Below are 23,644 nucleotides of genomic sequence, written 5' to 3' on the forward strand. Positions count from 1 at the left end.
TACAAAAATTAGCCAGGTGTGGTGGCGCATGCCTGTAATCCCAGCTACTCCAGAGGCTGAGACAGGAGAACTGCTTGAACCCAGGAGGCAGAGGTTGCAGTAAGCTGAGATCATGCCATTGCACTCCAGTCTGGGTGACAGAACAAGACTCCATCTCAAAAAAAAAAGGGCAGGAAAAAGTGTCTTTGAAACTTATTTGACATCTTCTGGTTACTTCTAACCTTGAATTATAAGCTACCACTCAGAACAGATTCAGAAGGAAATGGCCCCAGATCTGTTCTGTCACTGAAAATGAGGACACACCAGGGTAGATGTGGGATAAGTCTTCACCTGTGCATCAGAGGACAGTGGGATCCACTTCACATTCATGTAGCTATGTAGCAGATGTAATTTGACCTCTAGAGACAGAATTACACTATGAAAAAGAGAAAAAGAAAATAAAAAATTACTTCGACCTTTTAAAAGCAAAGCAATGTGCTACAGTTGGGAGGAAGGGTGGGAGAGGGCCACATGGCTTGGGACTCAAGTAGGGCTGGGTTTGAACTATTTCTCCAGCAATTACTAAGCTTTATGACCTTGAGCAAGTCACTTTAAACTCCCTGAAACTCAGTTGCAGCTGAGAATGGTATAGATAGTATCTATCCTGTGGGCTTGTTGTAAAGATAAAACAGTGTTTGGAAAGAGCCCAGCACCGTGTCTGGAAAACGGGAAATACTAGACAGTAGCCATTATATTGTTGTTGTTGTAAACATTATTTAGAAGGAGCTTTTGATAAATAGGTGAGAGCTTATTTTTAAAAAGCCATAAACTCTGGATTTGAAAATCAAACTCTCTTAGCTGTGACCTAGTGGCAGGAGCCCAGAGAAGGAAGCGCTGGGTAAAGTGTTAACGGAGGAGCTTTCGCATTCATACACTCTCCAGCAGGAAGCTGAGGCAGGAGGCAGAAGGAAGGCTTAACAAGCCACAGGGAGGTAGACTGGGGGCTGGTCAGGGAGGGAACATATTTTTCTTGCTATTAGTTTAAATTTCAGAGAGGCAAAAACTCAAAGCAAACTTTTTTGATCAACTCTTTAAAACCCCTCTCACTTGCACTGAGATAAGACATGTGACTTGATTATCCTGATTTTCTAATCACTGTTTTAGGGACATATCAGTGTAAGAATACTTTTCCTATTGTAAAAAAGAACAAGTTGAGATCCCAGGATTCCCATCTCTTTCGAGGCAGAAAAAGCAGCTTCACGATGAAAGAGTCCTGGTGCCCAACCTGTCTTCCATCTCTCCATCTTCCCAAAGAAACTGGCGTTAGCTTGTGACTGTCTTGCCTGAGCTGAGAAAAAAATCCCTGGCATATGGGATGCTGCATGTGGAAGAGATCCCAGCTACAAAGTAGATGAAAAGACCTGGCTTACCTGGCCAATCGGACATTGTCACTGTCATCTTTGCCCCACTCCCAGCCCTTTCCAGGGTCCACAGCAAAGTGCAAGGGCAGCAGCTTATACTCTGAATCTGTAAGTGGGATCACAGCTGGGGAGGAAGAAACATATCGTCAAGGAGTCTCCTTGAGGAGAGAGAAAGGCAACTGAACACAGACTTACTTCACTAAAATCATACTAAGGTCTTTAATTGTGGTCACTTCTCAATTCTTACACGTGAATTACCCTGACATTAACACCAATTGGCTAGTTTTCCCCCTACCATGCAGCATACTCTTTAGGCCACAAATCTCCCTGAGTTCCCACCAGTCAGTCAAATAACTCTCATGAGGTTCTTTCCAGTTAATGTATATTCAGAGAATTCAGTCACAATTTAAGACAAACATAGCAAACCATCATTTAGAAGGTCCCACCACCTTAATCATAAGCCTTTACTCCAGAAGAGGGAATATAAGTCTTGCTTTTCTCCCAAACCTTTTTTTTTTTTAATTTGAAAACTCTGCCATAACTTATAGCTTAATAAAACAGTATCAACACGAGCTGTCTGGGCTTGCAGGTCACTGAATTCTTTCCTCCCACATAGATCTCATTCCATTTCTTCCAAGTGAAAATAATGCAGACCGAAAGACACGTCACTCAGCACCTTGTTCCTTGGTATTCTCCTTCTGCTCCATGGACACTAGTGCAGAAAAGTGGGCCTGATCATAGGCGAGCACCAGAGGGGAGCGGTGACACTGGCTGGCTGGGACCTCCAAGGGCAGATAGATTCCTCCGAAGGGAATAGGGGCAAACGCTGCAGGAAACCATGAAGATTATTGTGAAGGCTGTGTTTCTGCCTAGTGGACAATCCTTCACCCCACTCTGCCAACTGAGTCCCTGCTTTCATTCCAACATGTTTAATAATTCTTTCCTAGGAACCCCTGTGAATTAATCCCAACTGCTTTACTCAGAACCTCTTGAGAATTTTGCACTATTCAATTGATACCTTGCTTTTTCCCCAAGGGTCTATATATCCCATTTCCCCTCTTCCTTCCAGTGCTTAGCCTAAGGCTTTGCAAAAGGGATTGCTCAGGATGGAGTGAGGACTGACTGGCTGACTCACCTTCCCCTCCAGAGTCCCTCAGCATGGTGTCTGCCACGACGACTATGGGCCTTCTAAGCACATGAGCCAGGACAAAGACGTGAAACTCTTCAAGGCTCTCATATACAGGCTCCTCAGAACTCTCCACCCTGGAATGGCGGGAGGGGAGAGAGTAGAAGGGGTGTGGTAGAAGTGAGAGAGCAGAAACAGGAGACCCTGAAGACCAGTTCTGCAGAAAGGGAAAAGGAGAATGTCCTTTCCTGGTTTTCCAGCCAGTCTTAAGGCTGCACTGATACAGCTGATTATTTTGTGCTACCATGGCTGTTTCTACTTCCGTCTCACAGATGGGGAAATCCAAGAAAAGAGATTTGAAGGCTCTGGGGTTAAAGCAGTGTTAGGAATTTTGAGGTAATCCCTATCTCTTAATATTCCTCCTGTTCAATAACCTCTCTCCATTTTCTTTATCCAGTAGCTCAAGATACAACTGCATAACTTCATCCTACTTACTTTATATTACTACAACCACCCACACATCACGCTCATGTCTTACAAAAAAGGCCAAATACAATTCCTTTCCTATGTTCCCTCATTTAAAGAACAACCTCACCATCTACCCAGTAGCCTAATCAGAAATCTGTGAACGATTTCCTGTGCTTTATCTCTCACCTTCCAGTAATCACCTCGTTTGACCAATGCCATCTCCTATGTGTTTCTTTCCCAACTCCCCTGGCTTATTTTCAGTCCACCACGCTGTTCACATCCATGACTACAACTGCCTCTTATCTCACTCCCTTCCACTCATTATCCACTGGTGTCAGTGTGTTCACATATGGAGTGACAAATTTACTCCTGTCATTCACATACTCAATATTCAATGGCTTCCACCCCCTAAAGCAATGTTATTCAACATTGGATGCTTATTACAAATGAGGATTTCTGGGCCTTAGCTCTGTCCAACTGAACTGGACTTTTCTGGGGTGGAGATCCAGAAATCAGCATTTTAAATAATTCTCCCAGGTTATTCGTATGTACAATAAAATCTGGGTAGTTTAGAATTTTTAACTACTATGGAAAATTTCAAAATTGTAAACATGTTCGATACTAGAAATGATAACATACTCAACAGTCATGTTTCCACCACCCAGCTTCAACCTTGTTTCACCTACACTCAGTCTATTTTCCTATCTCCCCCACTACAGGGCTCTTGCCAGACTATTTTGAAGCAAATCCTGGAGATTATATAATCTCACCCATTGTATTTCAGTTTGTATCTCTGAAAAAATAAAGGACTGCATTTATAAACAACCACTATACCATTAATATCATACTTTAAAATGTTAACAATAATTAAACACACAGACATTATTCACATTTCCTTAACTGTCTTATAATCTCCATACATCCCAACTAGTTGATGTCTTTTTTTTTTCTTTTAGAGACAGGGGTCTCTCTTTGTTGCCCAGGCTGGAGTGCAGCAGTGCCGTCACAACTTAGTGCAGCCTCGACCACCCCAGCTCAGGCAATCCTCCCACCTCAGCCTCCCAAGTAGCTGGGACTATAGGCATGCACCACCATGCCTGGCTAATTTTTTTTTTCTTTATTTTTTTTTAAAGATGGGGTCTCACTGGCCAGGCATGGTGGCTCACACCTGTAATCCAGCACTTTGGGAAGTCGAGGTGGGTGTATCACTTGAGGCCAGGAGTTCGAGACCAGCCTGGCCAAAATGGTGAAACCCCATCTCTACCAAAAATATGAAAATTAGCTGGGCGTGGTGACACACACCTGTAGTCCCAGCTGCTTGGGAGGCTGAAGCAGAAAATCGCTTGAACCCAGGAGGCAGAGATTGCAGTGAGCTTAGATCACACCACTGCACTCCAACCCACGCCACAGTGAGACTCTGTCTACCAAAAAAAAAAAAAGAGAGAGAGAGAAAGAGTGAGAGATGGAGTCTCACCATGTTACCCAGGCTGGTTTCGAACTCCTGGGCTCAAGTAATCCTCCTGCCTCAGCCTCTCAAAGTGCTGAGATTACAGGCATGAGATACCGCACCCAGCCTGACATATCTTTTTAGTGCATTTAAACCTGTAAGTTCCTTGTCCCTTTTTATTTTCCTTGTAGTTTACTTACTGAAAATACTGGGTCATTTGTCCTGAAGTTTCCAAAATCTAGATGGGCTACTTTGTATTCCAGTTCAATAGTGAACTACCTGTAGTTCCTAAACATATCACACTTTTGTTACACACTTTTGTGCCCTTAGCATAGCTCCTCTCTTTCCTTCTAATATCCTCTTAGCACAGAGCTCTCTAAACACTAGGCTGTGGAAGCCCAATGAGGACTTAAGATTTCCTGCTCCCCCACTTAGCCCTACTTACCCACCACAGTTGGCTCCATTGGTACCGAGATGCATTCGGGGTTCACTGGAGGCAAGCTTGATGAGTTCATTCCACTCCTTCTGCCATTCATCCTCTGTGTATACCAGCCCTGACTGTGTGAAGGACAGGCAGGAGACACTGAGCAATCAGAGGCTGGGTTTTAAGAGGCAATATCCATTCTACCTTATTCACTGTTACTCCACTGTCTCATCGCTTAGCACTTGGTCTACAAATTGTACTACCAAGTCAAATCTCTTCCCTCTTTCATAGTCAAGATCTATGAAAGAATAGTCCATGATCTTTTTTACACTTACCACCTATTCTGTTTTGACCTATTGCAATCTGACCTCTGTTTCTGCCCTCCATCCTGCTTAACCACCCTCCACATACCATTTCACCTACCTGATTTTGGCAAAGAATAATGACCTTCTAATTGCCAAATTCAGTGAAACCTGGTTCTCATCTTCTTTAGCCTTCACGTGGCTTATTTTCCTCTTTAAATTTTCTTTGCCTTTAGCTTCCATAAAATTACTTTTTATTTCTCTGAACTCCGTGTACCTCCAAAATACTAGTGGTGTATTAATGATTTTCACCCTGGTTCCCTCTGGGTGATCTCTTCTACTGCCATAATCTCACTCACTACCATATATATGGCTCATGACTCCAAAATCTCCCTCTCCAGCCCAGACTTCTTAATTTCTTTTTTTAGACGGAGTTGCCCAGGCTGGAGTGCAATGGCTCACTGCAACCTTTGCCTAATCTCCACTCGCTACAACTTTCACCTCCTGGGTTCAAACAATTCTCCTGCCTCAGCCTCCCGAGTAGCTGGGATCATAGGCACCCATCACCACGCCCAGCTAATTTTTGGTATATTTAGTAGAGACAGGGTTTCCCCATGTTGGCCAGGCTGGTCTCAAACACCTGACCTCATGATCTCCCTTCCTCAGCCTCCCAAAGTGCTGGGATTACAGGTGTGAGCCACCGCACTGGGCTGGCATTAACTGCTATAGAGACTTCTGTCGTAACAGTCATACATGTTATAACCTGTTGCAATTATGTATTTACATGTCCATCTCCTTCCTCTACTCTAGGATCATGTTTTATGCAATACGTCCAGGGCCTATTTTGTGACTGAAATCAATAAATATGTATTAAGTGAAACTAAAATTTTAAAATATACAAGCAATTTTAAAATATATTGGCTTTAGGATGTATATAATGATATGGAAAATAAGTTTACCTTATTAATTTTATTTGGCTGGCATTAGTATTAAAATGAGTCTACACTGCTCAAGAGTAGAAGGAATCTCTGGAAACATGAGGGGCACTGGGAACAAATTTAATGGGAATTTTTAAAATGACACAGCTATTTTCAATTTGTAAAATGCTATCACAAATTTTACTTCAATTAAAAATAAAGAGAATAATGCCCAGGTTCTATATGGAGTGCTGCAGTCACTCCGATGGATACATCCAGAGGGATCCGGTTCCCTCTTCCGCGCGTTTCTGCTTCTTGTTTTAACGTACATAGCCACTAGGTGGCGTACACTTCTAGCCTTAACATTTAAGAAACTATTACTGAGCCTCACGACCAATTTCAACACAAAACAAGGAAGCTCAGGAAATCAAAACTTATTTAGTGTGGTTTTGGTACTGGGGAAGCTAAAGGAAGCTTCCGCAGTTCATCACCCCCATCTCCCATCCCCACTCCCAAGGTGGGTATAATGCTATGAATGGCTTAAGCTAAGACAATTACGAAGGCCACATCTTCAACTGTGCTGAGCAAAAGGAGTAAAAGGATTGCTCCGTTACTAGCCACTATTCTCTATGCATATTGAGGACTTTGAGACAGAAAGCCCGGCTGGCCAAGGATAGAACTTGGTTATTTCTGGGTCTCCTGGCTAAATACCATTATAATCTAATCCCATCTTGAGAATAATAACTATAATTCCTTTAATAACTGGAATAGGGCACATTTATGCTCTGGCTGTCGCTGTCATTTCTACTTAGTAGTTGGCATGCTCTGGTTTGGCCTTTTCCTGCCTCTGCAGTGGTTAAGGTTCCACTATGATCTGAACTTAACAGTGAAGAAGCCAAAGCTGACTACTACAAAGCTGACTACTGATTTGCTTTGGGTTCTAAATTCCAGGCTAGCTCTAGCTCAGGCAAAAGCTTTCCACAACACCCAGCTAAGCTTTTGGTGCTAACAAAGAATGTCACTTCTTTGTTAGAAGTGGGCTTGCCCCTGGGGATTGATTTCCCTTAGAAATCTTCTGGGGAAGATTGGCTGCTCAGGGAGAGGATTCTGATCTTAATATCTCCTACTTTTAACAGCTGGCTTATTTGTTTTTGAGGAAGAAACATAGCGTGTTCTACTGACATATTACATCTTTAGGACATAAAATTCTAAATAACTAAAACAAACAAAAAAAAACCCTCTTCTATATTATTGTCAGTTATGACAGAGCAATAAAATGAGAAAAAAAGAAAGGTGGACAAAAAAGGAAAGCTTCTAAAGAGACATTACCATATTCAATGCCAGCAAGATCAAGTCATAACATGGCAAAAAATATATATATACATGAAGAGCAGGAGATATAAACGCAGTACACAGAATCAGAGGGAAAGGAAATAGGGAGCCTCATTATTTTTATGTAAAGGCATAATACCATCATTGAAGGGAAGTAATCAGCAAACTTTTTCTGTAAAGGGCTAGATAGTCAATAAGTGTAGGCTTTGCAGGCCACATGTTACTACTCTGCTGTTAGAGGAAGAAAGCAGTTACAGGTGTAAACATCCAAGAAATGCACAGGGCTGTGTTCTGATAAAACTTTTTTTTAAGATGGGGTTTCACCGTGATGGTCAGGCTGGTCTTGAACTCCTGACCTCAGGGGATCCACCCACCTCGGCCTCCCAAAGTGCTAGGATTACAGGCACGAGCCACCATGCCCAGCTTTTTTTTTTTTAACAGAACAGCCATAGTTTGCCCAACCACTGTTATGGAGAGGGCAAGTACAAACAATCCACTGTTACTGCCTTATGTAAAAGCAGCCTGAACATTTGTCAAACTCCTAAGAATTACTGTTCAAACTCAATGAAACAGGTATGTTTTTTGTGTGTGACTAGAATGCTGCCTCCTTATGCTTTTTAAAATTTAAAATAAACTAAAACTGAGTATATAAAAAACAAACGGTATATATGTCCAAGAAGATTTTTAAGCATTCACATTCCTATAAGGGCTGGAAACACAAGTCTTTAAAAATTGATCTAGCCTTATTACAAGCAAAAAACATATATATATATAAATCCTATGGAATTGTCGTAACTCATTGTGCAAAATACTGCCACTAAAGTTGTAAAGCACCTATCAGGGGGAGAAGCAAAATGTTAGATACCTCTCTGTAGGTTTTATGCCCATCACCAGTTCTCATGACCATATAAGAAGGCATTTACCCCATGGTGTTAACTGCATTTTCTCCAATTTTCAGGATCATAAGGGGAGTCACACTGACCTAAGCACCTGGAAATACTTTCTGCTGGCAGGCACCAGGTGACTTTGGCAGCTAGGTAACTTTAGGAAACAAGGTGTTCCCACCCAAGCTCTCCCACCTCTTTATTCTGCTGTGTCTGCTGCCACCTCCAGCGCCTTTTCAATGCTTCCTTCTCAGCTCCCTTCTCCATCAGTGCATACAAAGCTTTTCGCAGCATCAAGTCCCGATCATGGAAACCCCACATCCCTGTAGCAAGAAAGCATAATGGTAAGATACCTCAGCTTGACTCTGCTAATTTTTGTATTTTTAGTACAGATGGGGTTTCACCATGTTGGCCAGGCTGGTCTCGAACTCCTGGCCTCAAGTGACTCACCCGCCTCACCCTCCCAAAGTGTTGGGATTACAGGTGTGAATCATGGCACCTGACTGCAAATAATATACTGAGTTGTAAATTGGCTTAATTTTTTTTTTTTTTTTTTTGAGACAGAGTCTTGCTCTATCACCCAGGCTGGAGTGCAGTGATCTCGGCTCACCGCAACCTCCGCGCCTCCTGGATTCAGTGGTTCTCCTGCCTCAGCCTCCCTAGTAGCTTGTATTACAGGTGCCCGCCACCATGCCCCACTAATTTTTTTACTTTTAGTAGAGACAGGGTTTTACCGTGTTGGCTAGGCTGGTCTCGAACTCCTAGCCTCAAGTGATCTGCCCACCTTGGCCTCCCATAGTGTTGGGATTACAGGTGTGAGCCACTAGCCATTGTGCCTAGCCCTTACTTTAAATTATTAAGCCTATTTACAGGATAGCACAGTGGCTCCCACCTGTAATCCCAGATACCTGAGAGGCTGAGGCAGGAGAATCGCTTGAACCCAGGGGCAGAGGTCCAGCCTGGGCAACAGAGTGAGACTCTGTCTCAAAACTAAATGGGCCGGGCACAGTGGCTCATGCCCATAATCCCAGCACTTTGGGAGGCCGAGGCAGGTGGATCACAAGGTCAAGAGATCAAGACCATCCTGGCCAACATGGTGAAACCCTTCTCTACTATAAATACAAAATTAGCTGGGCGTGGTGGTGCACACCTGCAGTCCCTGCTACTCGGAAGGCTGAGGCAGGAGAATCCCTTGAACCTGAGAAGCAGAGGTTGCAGCGAGCCAAGATGCACCACTGCATTCCAGCCTAGTGACAGAGCGAGACTCTGACAGAGCGAGACTTGGTCTCTAAATATGTAAATAAATAAAGTAAGTGTGTGTCACAAAAGACTGCTAAAACCATATCTTTTTAATACACCAAAAGAATGAATATTAAGTAGAACTAAACACATACACACATCTAGCTATACATTGCTGGCTTGCTCCTACTCATTACTCCCTGGGTCAGCTCTCAGAGCCGGCCCAAGCCAATACCTGTGCTTCCTTCACTATGTACCTAGCAAAAATACGGTTCACTCCCATTTCCTCTTGCGCCATCATAAATACATAAACACACACACACACACGCAAGCACACACAATCTTGATCTGAACCATCACTTCTGTCTAAGATCAAGGTTGTCTGGATGGAGTCCTACACATGAGATTTGACTCAATTGCTTCCTTTCTGCAGGGGAATGGAGTACTGCTTTCAAGACTCACCAAGGGAGGCTGCATGCAAGAGGCAGTTCCCATCTCCAGTTGTTGCCAAAGGAAGCAGCCTCTGACAGGTGGGGTCCACACTCACCCACCAGTTCAAACGCCCTGTAGAAAGAAGATAGTGGAGAAAAAGGAGTAGATTATCCATGAAGCCCTTCCCACCATATTTCTAAAACAGACTCCAAAGCAGCCTCCTCTAGGAGGCCTACCAAGAATAAAACCATCACTGGATTACTCTTTACATCTTCTTCACTTATATTTAGTCAGTCAGAAACTTGTGAGCACAATTGGTTAGATCAGTGAGTAGATCAATTTTGTCCCAAAAGGACACTGGCAATGACTGAAGATATGTATGCATGTCACAACTGCTAGGGGAATCCTACTGGCATCCAATGGGTAGAGGCCAAGGATACTGGTAACCATGATATAATGCACAAGGCAGCCTGCAAAACAAAGAATTATCTAGACCAAAATGTCGATACTGCTAAGGTTGAGAAACCCTGGGTTAAATGGCGAGGCCAAGGACATAAGTTGAAACTGTTGACTGCTTGGACTGGCTCTGATTCCTTCCCTCCACTCAGGAGACCAGTATATATTACAGCAACAAAGCTCAGCAAAAATCCATCATGAACAAAACAAAAACAACTCAAAGCATGTATTTAAAGTGTCTTATGAGTACCATCTGCATATATGACAGCATGTCAGCATGTGTGGGGTGTGACTTTAAAAAGCATCAGCAATAAGACAAAGGACATAAAATACCCAAGAAAATAAGTCGTAATTCCATACAGTCATCCCACAGTTGCCAACCCATTATTTACATGAGGAAAATATTTTATGAGTGATGCATAAGTTTTCTTGAACTACTGTGGAGCCTAGTTTCTTGAACTACTTAAAGAAAAAGTGGCTTATAATCTCCCCAGCCGTGATAATTTATTAACTTAAAAAAAAGTTACAAATTTCGGCCGGGCGCAGTGGCTCAAGCCTGTAATCCCAGCACTTTGGGAGGCCGAGGCGGGTGGATCACGAGGTCAAGAGATCGAGACCATCCTGGTCAACATTGTGAAACCCCGTCTCTACTAATACAAAAAAATTAGCTGGGCATGGTGGCGCGTGCCTGTAATCCCAGCTACTCAGGAAGCTGAGGCAGGAGAATTGCCTGAACCCAGGAGGCGGAGGTTGCAGTGAGCCGAGATCGCGCCATTGCACTCCAGCCTGGGTAACGAGAGCGAAACTCCGTCTCAAAAAAAAAAAAAGTTACAAATTTCTAGTAACAACAAAGCTTTCTTATCAGAAAAAAAAAAGAAAAAAGAAAAAAAATTACAAATAGATGTATGTGGTTAGAAGGTTACAAAATGAAAAATAAAAGCTTCCTTTCATGTCCCCATCTAACTCCAGTTCTTCTCCCATGCAAGCATTTTAATGCCTGATAAGCTTTTCCAGAACTTCCAGCTGCCTCACCCTATGACAAGAATTAATTTTAATAATAATTTAAGATAAACACAATTACAAAGGTAAATAAATTTGGGGGGACAGGTTCACTACTGTGCATCATCTACAGCATTAGCCATTTCTGTTCACAAGGGTGTTCCAGGGAATTTCCAGAGTAAAGTATCTAATCTGTATCCTTTCTTTAACCTCAGCACAAGTTCATCCCACTGACTCCTGACTTTGACTGCAATCAGATCACACACTGGATCTACTGATCCACAACTGGAAGCTACTGATCAAGCCCAGACCGTCCACATGGCTGCCTGTAGGTGGAGAGTAGAGGGGGAAAAGCATGGGAAAGGAAGCACTCACTGACCTGCCTGTTCCAAGGCAACCAGCATGGACTGCTCAATGAGATCTCTCTCTATGAAGCTGCGGAAGTCTTCATTATACACAGTAAGATCTGGAAGCTGGAAGGCACAGATGGGCATTTCCAGGGGGTGCTCATTGCTCCCCCCACCCCCACCATTGGAGGAGACATGGGACCGGGCCAGGGAAACAATGCTGGAGCTGGCGTGAGAGATGCCCCTAGACAGGCGTTTTTCTGCAATGAGAAATGGAGTCACCTTAGAACATACACAGCCCACTTGGAGAACTCTCCAGTTGATGTGCTGATAGTTACCTCTCAACAGGGTTTATAGTCAGAGAAAAACTAAGTCTAACTGACTGGTGAATTTCACAACCCTTTTTCTGAAGCCAATTGTTTGGAGAAATATAGAAAATATTTTGCAGGCACTCACATTAGCACCAAATATCCATTTCTCTTTCTACTCTTGTCTGGAATTTGCCTCGTCTTCCTCTCCCTCTGACTCGTCTTCCTCCACTTCCATTTTCCAACATGATAGGGACTCATTCATTTACCAAGTTGGTCATTGTTTGGTGAGAGGAGAAGGGAATAACGGAAGTGAGGTTTCACTGGAGTTAGTCAAATAATCTCTCTGGTAATTCTCAAGGTCTTGGAAAGCACCTTTTCTACAATGGAAATCTTTTTCCATTGTAGAAAAGAAAATCCTCTGGGAGGCTGAGGTGGGTGGATCACCTGAGGTCAGGAGTTCGAGACTCGCCTGGCCAACATGGTAAAACCCAGTGTCTACTAAAAATACAAAAATTAGCCGGTGTGGTGGTATACCCCTGTAATCCCTTGGGAGGCTGAGGTGGGAGAAGTGCTTAAACCTGAGAGGTGGAGTCTGCAGTGACCCGAGATTGTGCCACTGTACTCCAGCCTGGACGATAGAGGGAGACCCCCATCTCAAAATAAAATAAAATAAAATAAACAACATATCTTACACATTTGGGAACTTTCTTCCTACATCAATAACATTTATTTATATTGCTTACTAAAACTTTTCTCAATACTCATATTTACCAGAAATTTATAGGGACAGTCAGTTCTTAAACAGTCTATAGAGGAGAACAATAATGTAGACAGTACCCCATATCATTTAATTTGTTTCGAACACATGACACTTGTAATTCCCAAGCAGATATTCCACTGTTATTATAATTTGTTCAATGTAGTATTACAGTTCATTTGCATGGCTTCAGTTATGTAATGATTTAATGATGATCCACGGGGGGAAAAATTTCAAAAGCATGTTGGGTAGCCTCTTAATACAGTATTTGCCAGAGATGATGCACAAAATAAACTGAGTTGTCTAAACTTATTTTTAAAATATTTTTTAGTTTTGTTTTTTGTTTTTCTTTTTGAGACGGAGCTTTGCGCTTGTTGCACAGGCTGGAGTGCAATGAATGGCATGATCTCGACTCACTGCAACCTCCGCCTCCAGGGTTCAAGCAACTCTCCTGCCTCAGCCTCCCGAGTACCTGGGATTACAGGTGCCCACCACCACGCCCAGCTAATTTTTGAATTTTTAGTAGAGGTGGGGTTTCACTATGTTGGCCAGGCTGGTCTTTAACTCAGGTGATCCACCCGCCTCGGCCTCCCACAGTGTTGGGATTACAGGTGTGAGCCACTGCGCTGGCCTTGTTTTTGTTCTTTGAGATGGAGTCTGGCTCTGTCACTCAGGCTAGAGTGCAGTGCTGCAATCTTGACTCACTGCAACCTCTGCCTCCCAGGTTCAAGCGATTCTCCTGCCTCAGCCTCCTGAGTAGCCAGAATTACAGGCATGTGCCAACACGCCCAGCTAATTTTTTTTGTATTTTTAGTAGAGATGGAGTTTCTCCATGTTGGCCATGCTGGTCTCCTCAAACTCCTGGCCTCAAGTGACTTGCCAGTCTTGGCCTCCCAAAGTGCTGAGATTACAGGCGTGAGCCACCATGCCCACCTTAAAAATATTTTTTAGGTATTCTGAAACTACCACGTAGGCTGGGCATGGTGGCTTACACCTGTAATCCCAAAACTTTGGAAAGCCAAGGTGGCGGGATCACTTGAGCCCAGGAGTTCTAGATCAGCCTGGGCAACAGAGTGAGACCTCATTTCTACAAAGAATCAAAAATTTAGCTAGGCGAGGTGGTGCACGCCCATGGTCCCAGCTACTTGGAAGCTGTGTTCCACCAGCCTCACTCCAGCCTTGGGAAACAGAGCAAGACCCTGCCTTAAAAAAAGTACCACGTGCCTATGATTTAAAAAAATCAATATACTATCAAAAGGTATAAAATGATTTCACAAGGAAGTCTTCTTTTCATTCAAAATTTCTGATCCCTTCCCTAGAGGCAACCTTTTGTATCCTTCTAGAAATTTTTGTGCATATATAGCTTTCAAAATCTTTTTTTTTTTGAGATGGAGTTTCGCTCTTGTTGCCCAGGCTGGAGTAAAATGGCGCAATCTTGGCTCACCGAAACCTCTGCCTCCTGGGTTCAAGCAGTTCTCCTGACTCAGCCTCCTGAGTAACTGGGATTACAGGCATGCACCACCACGCCCAGCTAATTTTGTGTTTTTAGTAGAGATGGGGTTTCTCCATGTTGGTCAGGCTGGTCTCGAACTGCTGACCTCAGGTAATCTGCCAGCCTCAGCCCCCCAAAGTGCTGGGATTACAGGTGTGAGCCACTGTGCCCAGCTAAAATCATCTTTTAAAACACAAATGAGAGTACACTGTATACTACATATATTGCATTGTGTCTTACCTTTCAGAAAACTTTTGTTTTTTCATGTAGTGTCTTTGTCACCCAGGCTGGAGGGCAGTGGCGCAATCTCAGCTCACTGCAACCTCTGCTGCCTGGCTCAAGCAATTCTCCTGCCTCAGCCTCCCAAGTAGCTGGGATTACAGATGTGTAATAATTTTTGTAATTTTAGCAGAGACAGGGTTTCACCATGTTGGCCAGGCTGGTCTTGAACTCCTGACCTCAGATGGTCCACCAGCCTTGACCTCCCAAAGTACTGGGATTACAGGCATAAGCCACCACAACCAGTCCCTTTCGGAATTGGTTTTGGAAATTTTTCCAAAACAGTGCACCAAGTTCTACCTAATTCTTTCTAATGACTGCAGAGTAGTACACAATATGGATTACAATTTACTTAACCACTCCTTTACTAATGGACATTAAATGTTTTCAGAGCCAGGCGCGGTGGCTCATACTTGTAATCCCAGCACTTCAGGGGGCCGAGGCAGATGGATTGCCTTGAGAAAAAAAAAAAGTTTCAAGATTTAATTACTGTAAAATAATGCTGCTGTGAATATCCTTATCTACTGCAGTTATGTATCTTTTTAAATTTTTATTTATTTATTTGCTTATTTATTTTGAGATGAAGTCTTGCTCTGTCGCCAGGCTGGAGTGCAGTGGCACAATCTCAGCTCACGGCAACGTCTGCCTCCCAGGTTCAAGTGATTCTTCTGCCTCAGCCTCCCGAGTAGCTGGGATTACAGGACTGCACCACCATGCCCAGCTAATGTTTCTATTTTTAATACAGATGAGATTTCACCATGTTGACCAGGCTGGTCTCAGACCTCAGGTGATCTGCCCACCCCGGTGTCCCAAAGTGCTGGGATTACAGGAGTGAGCCACCACGCCCAGCCTATGTGTTTCTTTATTTAAAGAATATATATGTGCACATACACATATATGATAAATTCCTAGATATGAAATTGCTGAGTCAAAGAGTGTGCATTTTAATTTTGATAAGCTATTGGGAAATATTAACAAATTACCCCCCAAAGAGGTAGTAACTCTTTCAGTTCTACCTTTATGTGAACTTTACATCAACAAGCACATTGTTATCCTCCTTCCTCTATTTCTTTCACAGAATCTGAGGAAGACTTTTATACAGGGTAACACTAAAGATGCAGAGACACAGTGAGGGACTGCAGCACCTGGGCAGACTGAGGCCACCTCAATCTGGGTTCAGCTGGGAGGAGGGGAAAAAAATGGAATCACTTCCAATGGATCACTAGACTTTATGACTCCATTTAACAGTCCGCTCCCTTCCTACTCCAAATACAGAAACATTCCCCAGTCACCCTAGTACCTTGAACGATGTCATCCTGCCGTTGCAGGATGGGTCGGGGAGGGCGAGTAGGCTCTCTGTCAGAAAACCCTTTTTCAGGGGTCCTGGAGCCACCACTTCCTTCACTAAAGGATGGAGGTAGGTTCCCAGCATGGACTTGACGTAGCTGTTCAAAATCACTGAGGGCAGCACTCACATCCCAATTCTTTCCTGTCAGGAGACAAAGCAAAAAGGGAACTGTGCACCCAGAGTATAGAGAAACTGGGGGGAGAGACACAAAGATCACACTACTATCCCATCAAAACCAGCAAGCATATACACATGCACATTTCAATCATTGTTCTTTTCCTTACCCTGTTTTAATTTTTTTTAACACTTCAATCTACTTTATCTAATGCCTTTACTTACTTATTTGTTGTCTATTTTGTAAGTAAGCTCCATGAAGATAGAAACTTTGTCCCTCTGAAATAAAAGAGCCCTTAAAGATCTAGTAACCTAAAATTAAAACTTCCTTTTACAGATAAAGAAAACAAAGCCTAGAGAAGTAAATTATTTGCCCAAAGTCAGCTAATTTACACTAGACCCAGCAGGACTCAAGCCCAGGTCCCTAATTCTGAGATCCAACGAGGTTCTTAGCCCACATGTACTCTAGTGTGTCCTAAACACTGAACCTGCATAGAAGATCATGGGCTTGTGCATTTTCTAGTGAGTTTATAGCTGTCATCCGCTTATCAAAGGAAACTATATTTCCCCCAAATTTAAGAATCACCATTCTACTAAAGAAATGACCTTTGACAATAGATTTGTCATAATGGATTTTTCTGATGCTTTCTCCAGTTAAATTATTCAATAAATAAGCATTGTATAATTACTCACACTTCTTTCTTGTTCTATTCCATCTGCTACCACCTTAATTCAATCCTGTCACCTACTGTCCTACCTCCAATCCATTCCAAAGAATCCCATGAGATTAATCTTTCTAAAGCACAGTTGTGATCATTTTAGTTCAATAATCAAGATTTTTAATGGCTTACCACTGCCTACAGAATAAAACTTAGTCTCTTTTGCCTGAAACTCAAGGCTTTCTATGTTCTGGCCTACTTTTCTGCCTCTTCGCTGTGCTTCAATTTCCTTATCTGTGAAAATGCAGGTGACAGTAACAGTGCCTACCTGACAGAGTAGTTACGAAGATTAAGTAAGTTGAAAGCACTTAGAGTAGTGCTTGGTTTACTTAAAATTTTACTTCTAAATCATTACTGATGATTTTCCTTCTAAATCATTATGTTAGCCAATTGTTCTGACTCCCTTTGCTCACTCTGTTCCAGTCACCACTGACCTTGCTGTTCCTAGAACATGCTAAGTCCACTCCCGCTCTAGGGCCTTTCCACTGTCTATTCCCTCTACCTAGAAGGCTCTTTCCCCAATATATCCACACAGACAACTCCTCATCAGCTTTAGGTATTTGCTTAAACATCACATTGTTAGTAAGGTCTACCCTGACTACCCAATTAAAAATCACAACCCACTTCATCATTCTCTTTACTCTCTTCCATAGCACTTGACAGCTTATAATATGCTTTATAATTTAGTTAGTTATCATGTTTGTTGTTTATTGACTCTCTCTCCTGCTAGAACATTTTGTTTATTTTGTTTTAGGCATCTAGAACAGTACCTGGCACATAGTAGTCACTCAATAAATATTTGCTGAATTAATGGAGAACTCTTCTTCTGAATCAATGCATGAATGAGTGACATCTGCCTTGAGGATCAAATCTGTATTTCCACTGTCTGCAAATCTCCTAAAAATCAGGTCCTCCTAACAATCCACAGGTCCAAATTGAATATCCATCAGTTTCCTTCCCAAAGCTTGCTGCTTCTCCTCTTCCTATGTTTCCTAAATCAGTAATGGCATCACAATCCCTCCAGGCCCTGAAACTTCAGTCATTTTCAGCTCCTCACATTTCCTCAGATTGCACAATCTTCATGGTTGTTTGTACCCCTAAAACATCTCTCGAATCCATTTCTTATTATCCATTTTTGTTGCCACTGCCCTACTTGAGGTCCTCATAATCTTTACTTAGACTTTGGTCTTTTAGGAAGGAACTCTCTATCTGGTCTCTCTGCTTCTAATCTCTTTGCTCTACAATCAGTTAGCTTTTGATTTCTTTCTCTTCTTTTCAATTATCAGTATTGAACAGTCCTATTAGCCAGGTGTGGTGGTGTGCACTTGTGGTCTTAGCTACTCAGAAAGCTGAGGTGGGAGGATCACTCGAACCTAGGAGGCGAAGGTTGCAGTGAGCTGAGATCACACAACTGCACTCAGCCTGGATGACAAAGTGAGACCCTATCTCAAACAAAACAAAACAAAAGCCAGTCCTACTGCAATACAATTAGTTAACTTTTTTTTTCTTTTTTTTGAGACCCAGTCTTGCTCTGTTGCCCAGGCTGGAGTGCAGTGGCACCATCTTGGCTCACTGCAACCTTTGCCTCCTGGGTTCAAGCGATTCCCCTCTCTCAGTCTCTCAAGTAACTGGAATAACAGGCGTGTGCCACCACGCCCAGCTAATTTTTGTATTTTTAGTAGAGATGGGGTTTCACCATGTTGGCCAGGCTGGTCTCGAACTCCTGACCTCAGGTGATCCGCCCACCTCAGCCTCCCAAAGTGCTGGGATTACAGGCATGAGCCACCATGCCCAGCCAATATTCCTGTTTTAATCACTTCTTCTCTGGCCACAGAGTTCTCTACAAGTACTGTTAAAAACTCAAAACCAATCATGTCACTCCCCTGATTAAAATCCTTCACCAGTTTCCTAGTGAACCTAGAATAAAACTCCTCATCATGGCCTACAAAAGCCCTGCATTCTCTTTTTTCTTTTCTTTTTTTTTTTTAACTTTTTTTTTTTTTTGAGACGGAGTCTTGCTCTGTAGCCAGGCTGGAGTGCAGTGGTGCGATCTCAGCTCACTGCAACCTCTGCCTCCCAGGTTCAAGCAATTCTCCTGCCTCAGCCTCCCGAGTAGCTAGGACTACAGGCCCATGCCACCATGCCCAGCTAACTTTTTGTATTTTTAGTGGAGACGGGGTTTCACCGTGTTAGCCAGGATGGTCTCGATCTCTTGAACTCGCCTCCCAAAGTGCTGGGATTACAGGCATAAACCACCATGCCCAGCCTCTTTTTTTTTTTTTCTTTTGTGAGATGGAGTCTTGCTCTGTTGCCAGGCTAGAGTGCAGTGGCATGATCTCGACTGGAATTACAGGCATCTACCACCGCACCTGGTCAATTTTTGTATTTTTAGTAGAGATGGAGTTTCGCCATCTTGGCCAGGCTGGTCTTGAACTCCTGCCCTCGTGATCTACCCACCTAGGCCTCCCAAAGTGCTGGGATTACAGGTGTGAGCCACTGCACCCAGCCCTTTTCTTTTCTTTTCTTTTCTTTTTTTTTTTTGAGACAGAGTCTCACTCTGTCACCCAGGCTGGAGTACAGTGGTACAATCTCAGCTCACTGCAGCCTCTGCTTCCTGGGTTCAAGCGATTCTCCTGCCTCAGCCTCCCGAACAGCTGGGATGACAGGTACCGTCACCACGCCCAGCTAATTTTTATAGTTTTAGTAGAGACGGGGTTTCACCATGTTGGCCAGGCTGGTTTCAAACTCCTGACCTCAGGTGATCACCTGCCTCTCAGCCCCTAAAGTGCTTTGATTACAGGCATGAGCCACCACACCCGGCCTCTTTTTTTCTTTCTTAAGAGACGAGGTCTTGCTATGTTGCCCAGGCTGGTCTCAAATTCCTGGGTTCAAGCAATCCTCCCATCTCAGCCCCCCAGGTAGCTGGGATTACAGTGAATGCCACCACACCTGGCTAGAGCCCCTATTTTCTGCTTCCTGCCTGTCTAACCAGCTGCCTACCGCTCTTGCACCATTCTTTTTTTTTTTTTTTTTTTTTGAGATGGAGTTTTGCTCTTGTTGCCCAGGCTGGAGTGCAATGGTGCAATCTTAGCTTACTGCAAACTCCGCCTCCTGGGTTCAAGCAATTCTCTTGACTCAGCCTCTCAAGTAGCTGGGATTACAGGCATGCACCACCACGTCTGGCTAATTTTGTATTTTTAGTAGAGACAGGATTTCTCCATGTTGGTCAGGCTGGTCTCAAACTCCCAACCTCAGGTGATCTGTCTATCTCACCCTCCCAAAGTTCTGGGATCACAGGCATGAACCACTGTGCCCAGCCTCTTGCACTATTCTTACTATCTCACAATTATTAATAGTTTTTCCAATGAGCCAAACTCTCTTGCAACTTAGGGCCCTTGCATAAGCTGTTTATTCCACATAAACACTCTCTTCTACATCCCTTTGTCTTGCTACTCCTACTTGTCCTTCAGGGCTTGGCTTAAAAATCACTCCTCAGAAAAGGCTTTCCTGCACTCTAGATCTAAGTTAGCGTTCTTGCTTCACTCTCAGAGCATCCTCAACATTTCTTTCACAGCATGAGAGAGAGAGAGAGAGAGAGAGAGAGAGAGTGCACGCGCACGCGCCTGCATGCTAGCAATAATTTGTAATGTAATTGTTTAGAGTCATACTCCAAAACTAGATTGCCTAGGTTCAAATCCTACTTAATTTCACTGAGCCTCAGGTTTTAAAATTATAACTCCAGGATAATAAAACTTTATTTTAGGGTGGTTGTGAGAATAAAGTATCTTCAAGTACTATGCACATATTGAACAGTCTTAAGTGTTCAACATATCTTGTAAGAGGAATGCAGAAAGGTTAAGGATTTTATGAAAGAGGAAACATTTGAGCTGAATGTTGAAGGATGAGGAGAATAATAGAGGAAAGAAATGTTGCAGACTGAGGAAGTAACCTGACATGATCACCGAGAAGTCACAAGTCGGGCCTGGCTGGAGCACAGGAAGTACAGGGAAAAGTAGTAGGAGATGAAACTGAAAATGCAAATTAAGGGCAAAGTTGTACTGAATTAGTAAACTGGAATGTAAACCCTGATCTTCTGTTTCCAAATTCATGCTCTTCTCACAGGTAGCCAAGCAAATGTCAAATTGTGACATCTTGCTAAGGGCTGACAATTTAAAATATTACCTATGTATGCTAAGAACCTGCCCCTTCTCCATAGGCCTGCCTCTTTGTGTCATTATATATTTTCACATTTTCATCTATTATTTGTGACTCTAAACGAAGAAGCCTAGGGACATGATTCTAACACTTTAGGACCTTAAAGTTTAGAACATTCAAACTTACGTATATAAAGATATAAGTAAACAAAAGCAGCAAAATGAAAACATTAAATTGATTCACTTAACATAGAATTACCCGTAATATATGTTACATAAAGAAAGAACAAAACCATGGATGATCCCAAGCATGAAAACCTAAAGTCACTTATATATAAAGAGGAAGTCTTACTGATCTAAAATTATGTTTTTAGGCCGAGTACCGTGGCTCACGCCTGTAATCCCAGCAATTTGGGAGGCCAAGGCAGGCAGATCACTTAAGGTATGGAGTTCAAGACCAGCCTGGCCAATATGGTGAACCCTTGTCTCTCCTAAAAAATACAAAAATCAGCCATGTGTGGTAGTGGGCACCTGTAATCCCAGCTACTCGGGAGGCTGAGACAGGAGAATTGCTTGAACCTGGAAGGCAGAGGTTGCAGTGAGCCAAGATCACGCCACTGCACTCCAGTCTGGGCAACAGAGCAAGACTCTGTGTCAAAAAAATAAATAAATAAAATAAAATAATGTTTGTAATGGACTAATATAAATTTTCACTTGCATTGCCTGAGCATCAAGTGGAAAAAGCTACCCCAGGAAGTTCAATGTGAAAAAGGGATTTTAAAATTTAAAATTATGACGGGTTATACACAAAGTACATCATTAGAATTAACTGTAAGGCCTACCATACACAGGGTATCTTTCTAATCACCTTAAATGTTCCAAATCATCCTAATGATAAATACCACATTTTACTTATTCTTTTCTCATTCTCCCCTACGACTCCTCACCTTCTAGGAGATCTCGAGCCAGCCCTGGCTCTGCTCCTGTGGAACGGACAAAATCCGACAGGACAGCATCCATGTCCAGGGTCATGTGATCATTAAGTACTTTCAGGCAGCTGGATGTAGGTAGAACAAAGATCAAAATTCAGGCCTCTACCTGAGGAAGAAATAAATACATAAGGCTCAAATTGCACTGGAACAGGATAATCACAGCCCCATGTCAGCAGCTTTCTAATCAAATGGAGAAACTATCCTAGCGCATTCATTTCAGTTGATAGTTTAAAATTACGAAGAGTAACATTTTATTTCCTAACTCTTCATTAACATTAGTATCTGGTTTTGATTGTTAGTTTGTTTGTTTGAGACAGAGTCTCGCTCTTTTGTCAGGGGCCAGGCCATAGAGCAGTGATGTAATCTCGGCTCACTGCAGCCTCCGCCTCCTGGACTCAAGCAATTCTCCTGCCTCAGCCTCCAGAGTAGCTGGGACTACAAGCATGCGCCACCACACCCAGCTTATATTTTGTATTTTTAGTAGAGACGGGGTTTCACTATGTTGGCCAGAATGGTCTCGATCACCTGACCTCATGATCTACCCACCTCAGCCTCCCAAAGTGCTGGGATTACCATGCCGTGAGCCACTGCACCCGGGCAACATTAATATCTTAAAGCCTGCATTAACCAGTAACCTATAATGCCACTCTGAATAATGCTTTCCCTGTACTTTTCCTGAGTACTGCTTTTCTACCATGAGTTTGCTTATCCAAAGTAAAGGAAGGAAGCAACAGGCTACCAACCCTAAAGAACTCCCACTTAACCATGGAATAAAGGCAGAAATTAATTTAAAAAAGGAAAACAAAAAAAATTAAAAATAAAAATAAAAAGAACCCCCCACCTGCAATAGTCTCTAACATGGTAGGTACCTTGTTTATTTCCTTCCTGGCACTTGAATACTCTCAAATCATTTTAATTAGTTGCTGTCTAGCCATCTCCTCTAATATATAAGTTTCTTGAAGGCAGGAAACTTGTATGTCTCCTTCACTAATGTATCCTCTGCATGTATCACCTGGCACAGTGCGAGGCACACTGGCCGTCAGTAGATATTTCTTGAATGAATGAACAATTACTATACACTGGATAATTTCAGAGTTAACTAGTGTTTTGATGCTAGCAGAGGAGTAAATTGATAGCTAAAACTATTCAAAATACATGAATAGGCCAGGCGCAGTGGCTCACACCTTTGATCTCAGTCCTATGCGAGGCTGAGGCAGGTCGATCACCTGAGGTCAGAAGTTCGAGACCGGCCTGGCCAACATGGCAAAACCCCGTATCTACTAAAACTACAAAAATTAGCTGGGTCACGTGCCCCTGTAATTCCAGCTACTCGGGAGGCTGAGCCAGGAGAATCACTTGAACCTGCAGCAGGCAGAGGTTGCAGTGAGCCAAGATTGTGACACTTCACTCCAGCCTGGGTGAAAGAGCGACTCTTCATCTCAAAAAAATAAATAAATAAATAAATAAAATAAAATAAGCTATTCCACAAAGCAGAGTGGGGACCCCAAAGGTTCATAACAAGAGTCAATCTCTATTAACCTTATGAATCTAGGAAACATGTCTACTCCAAAACACGTCTTTCTCCATGTGAGACAGATGACTGCCAAGCAAGATCTCCTCTTTCAGACTCTGGTAGAACTATGTCCCTGACCTGACAGCCTGGCACCAATCCAACATTCCTCTGAGGTTAAAAGTCCCAACTGGG

General features: G+C 42.9%; 1 protein-coding gene across 2 annotated transcripts in view; it reads right to left on the reverse strand.

Annotated features, from left to right (window-relative positions):
- OTUD7B (OTU deubiquitinase 7B) overlaps positions 1–23,644 on the reverse strand; it is a 65,525-nt gene that overhangs the window by 9,455 nt on the left and 32,426 nt on the right. The window contains exons 2-11 of one of the 2 annotated variants that reach the window (XM_064370626.1): positions 21,895–22,045; positions 15,913–16,101; positions 11,806–12,033; positions 10,002–10,103; positions 8,496–8,623; positions 4,887–4,999; positions 2,536–2,663; positions 2,077–2,226; positions 1,410–1,524; positions 331–415 (exon numbers count right to left, since the gene is read on the reverse strand). In XM_064370626.1, coding sequence (XP_064226696.1) covers positions 331–415; positions 1,410–1,524; positions 2,077–2,226; positions 2,536–2,663; positions 4,887–4,999; positions 8,496–8,623; positions 10,002–10,103; positions 11,806–12,033; positions 15,913–16,101; positions 21,895–21,979 — 1,323 coding nt within the window. In that variant the 5' untranslated portion in view covers positions 21,980–22,045. Of the gene's footprint in view, positions 1–330; positions 416–1,409; positions 1,525–2,076; positions 2,227–2,535; positions 2,664–4,886; positions 5,000–8,495; positions 8,624–10,001; positions 10,104–11,805; positions 12,034–15,912; positions 16,102–21,894; positions 23,569–23,644 lie in introns of those variants that run through there. The other variant, XM_012462553.3, reaches the window with a different exon arrangement.

The sequence above is a fragment of the Aotus nancymaae genome, unplaced genomic scaffold, assembly GCF_030222135.1.
Source record: "Aotus nancymaae isolate 86718 unplaced genomic scaffold, 86718_ANA_hifiasm-v0.15.2.pri h1tg000108l, whole genome shotgun sequence".
Taxonomy (NCBI): domain Eukaryota; kingdom Metazoa; phylum Chordata; class Mammalia; order Primates; family Aotidae; genus Aotus; species Aotus nancymaae.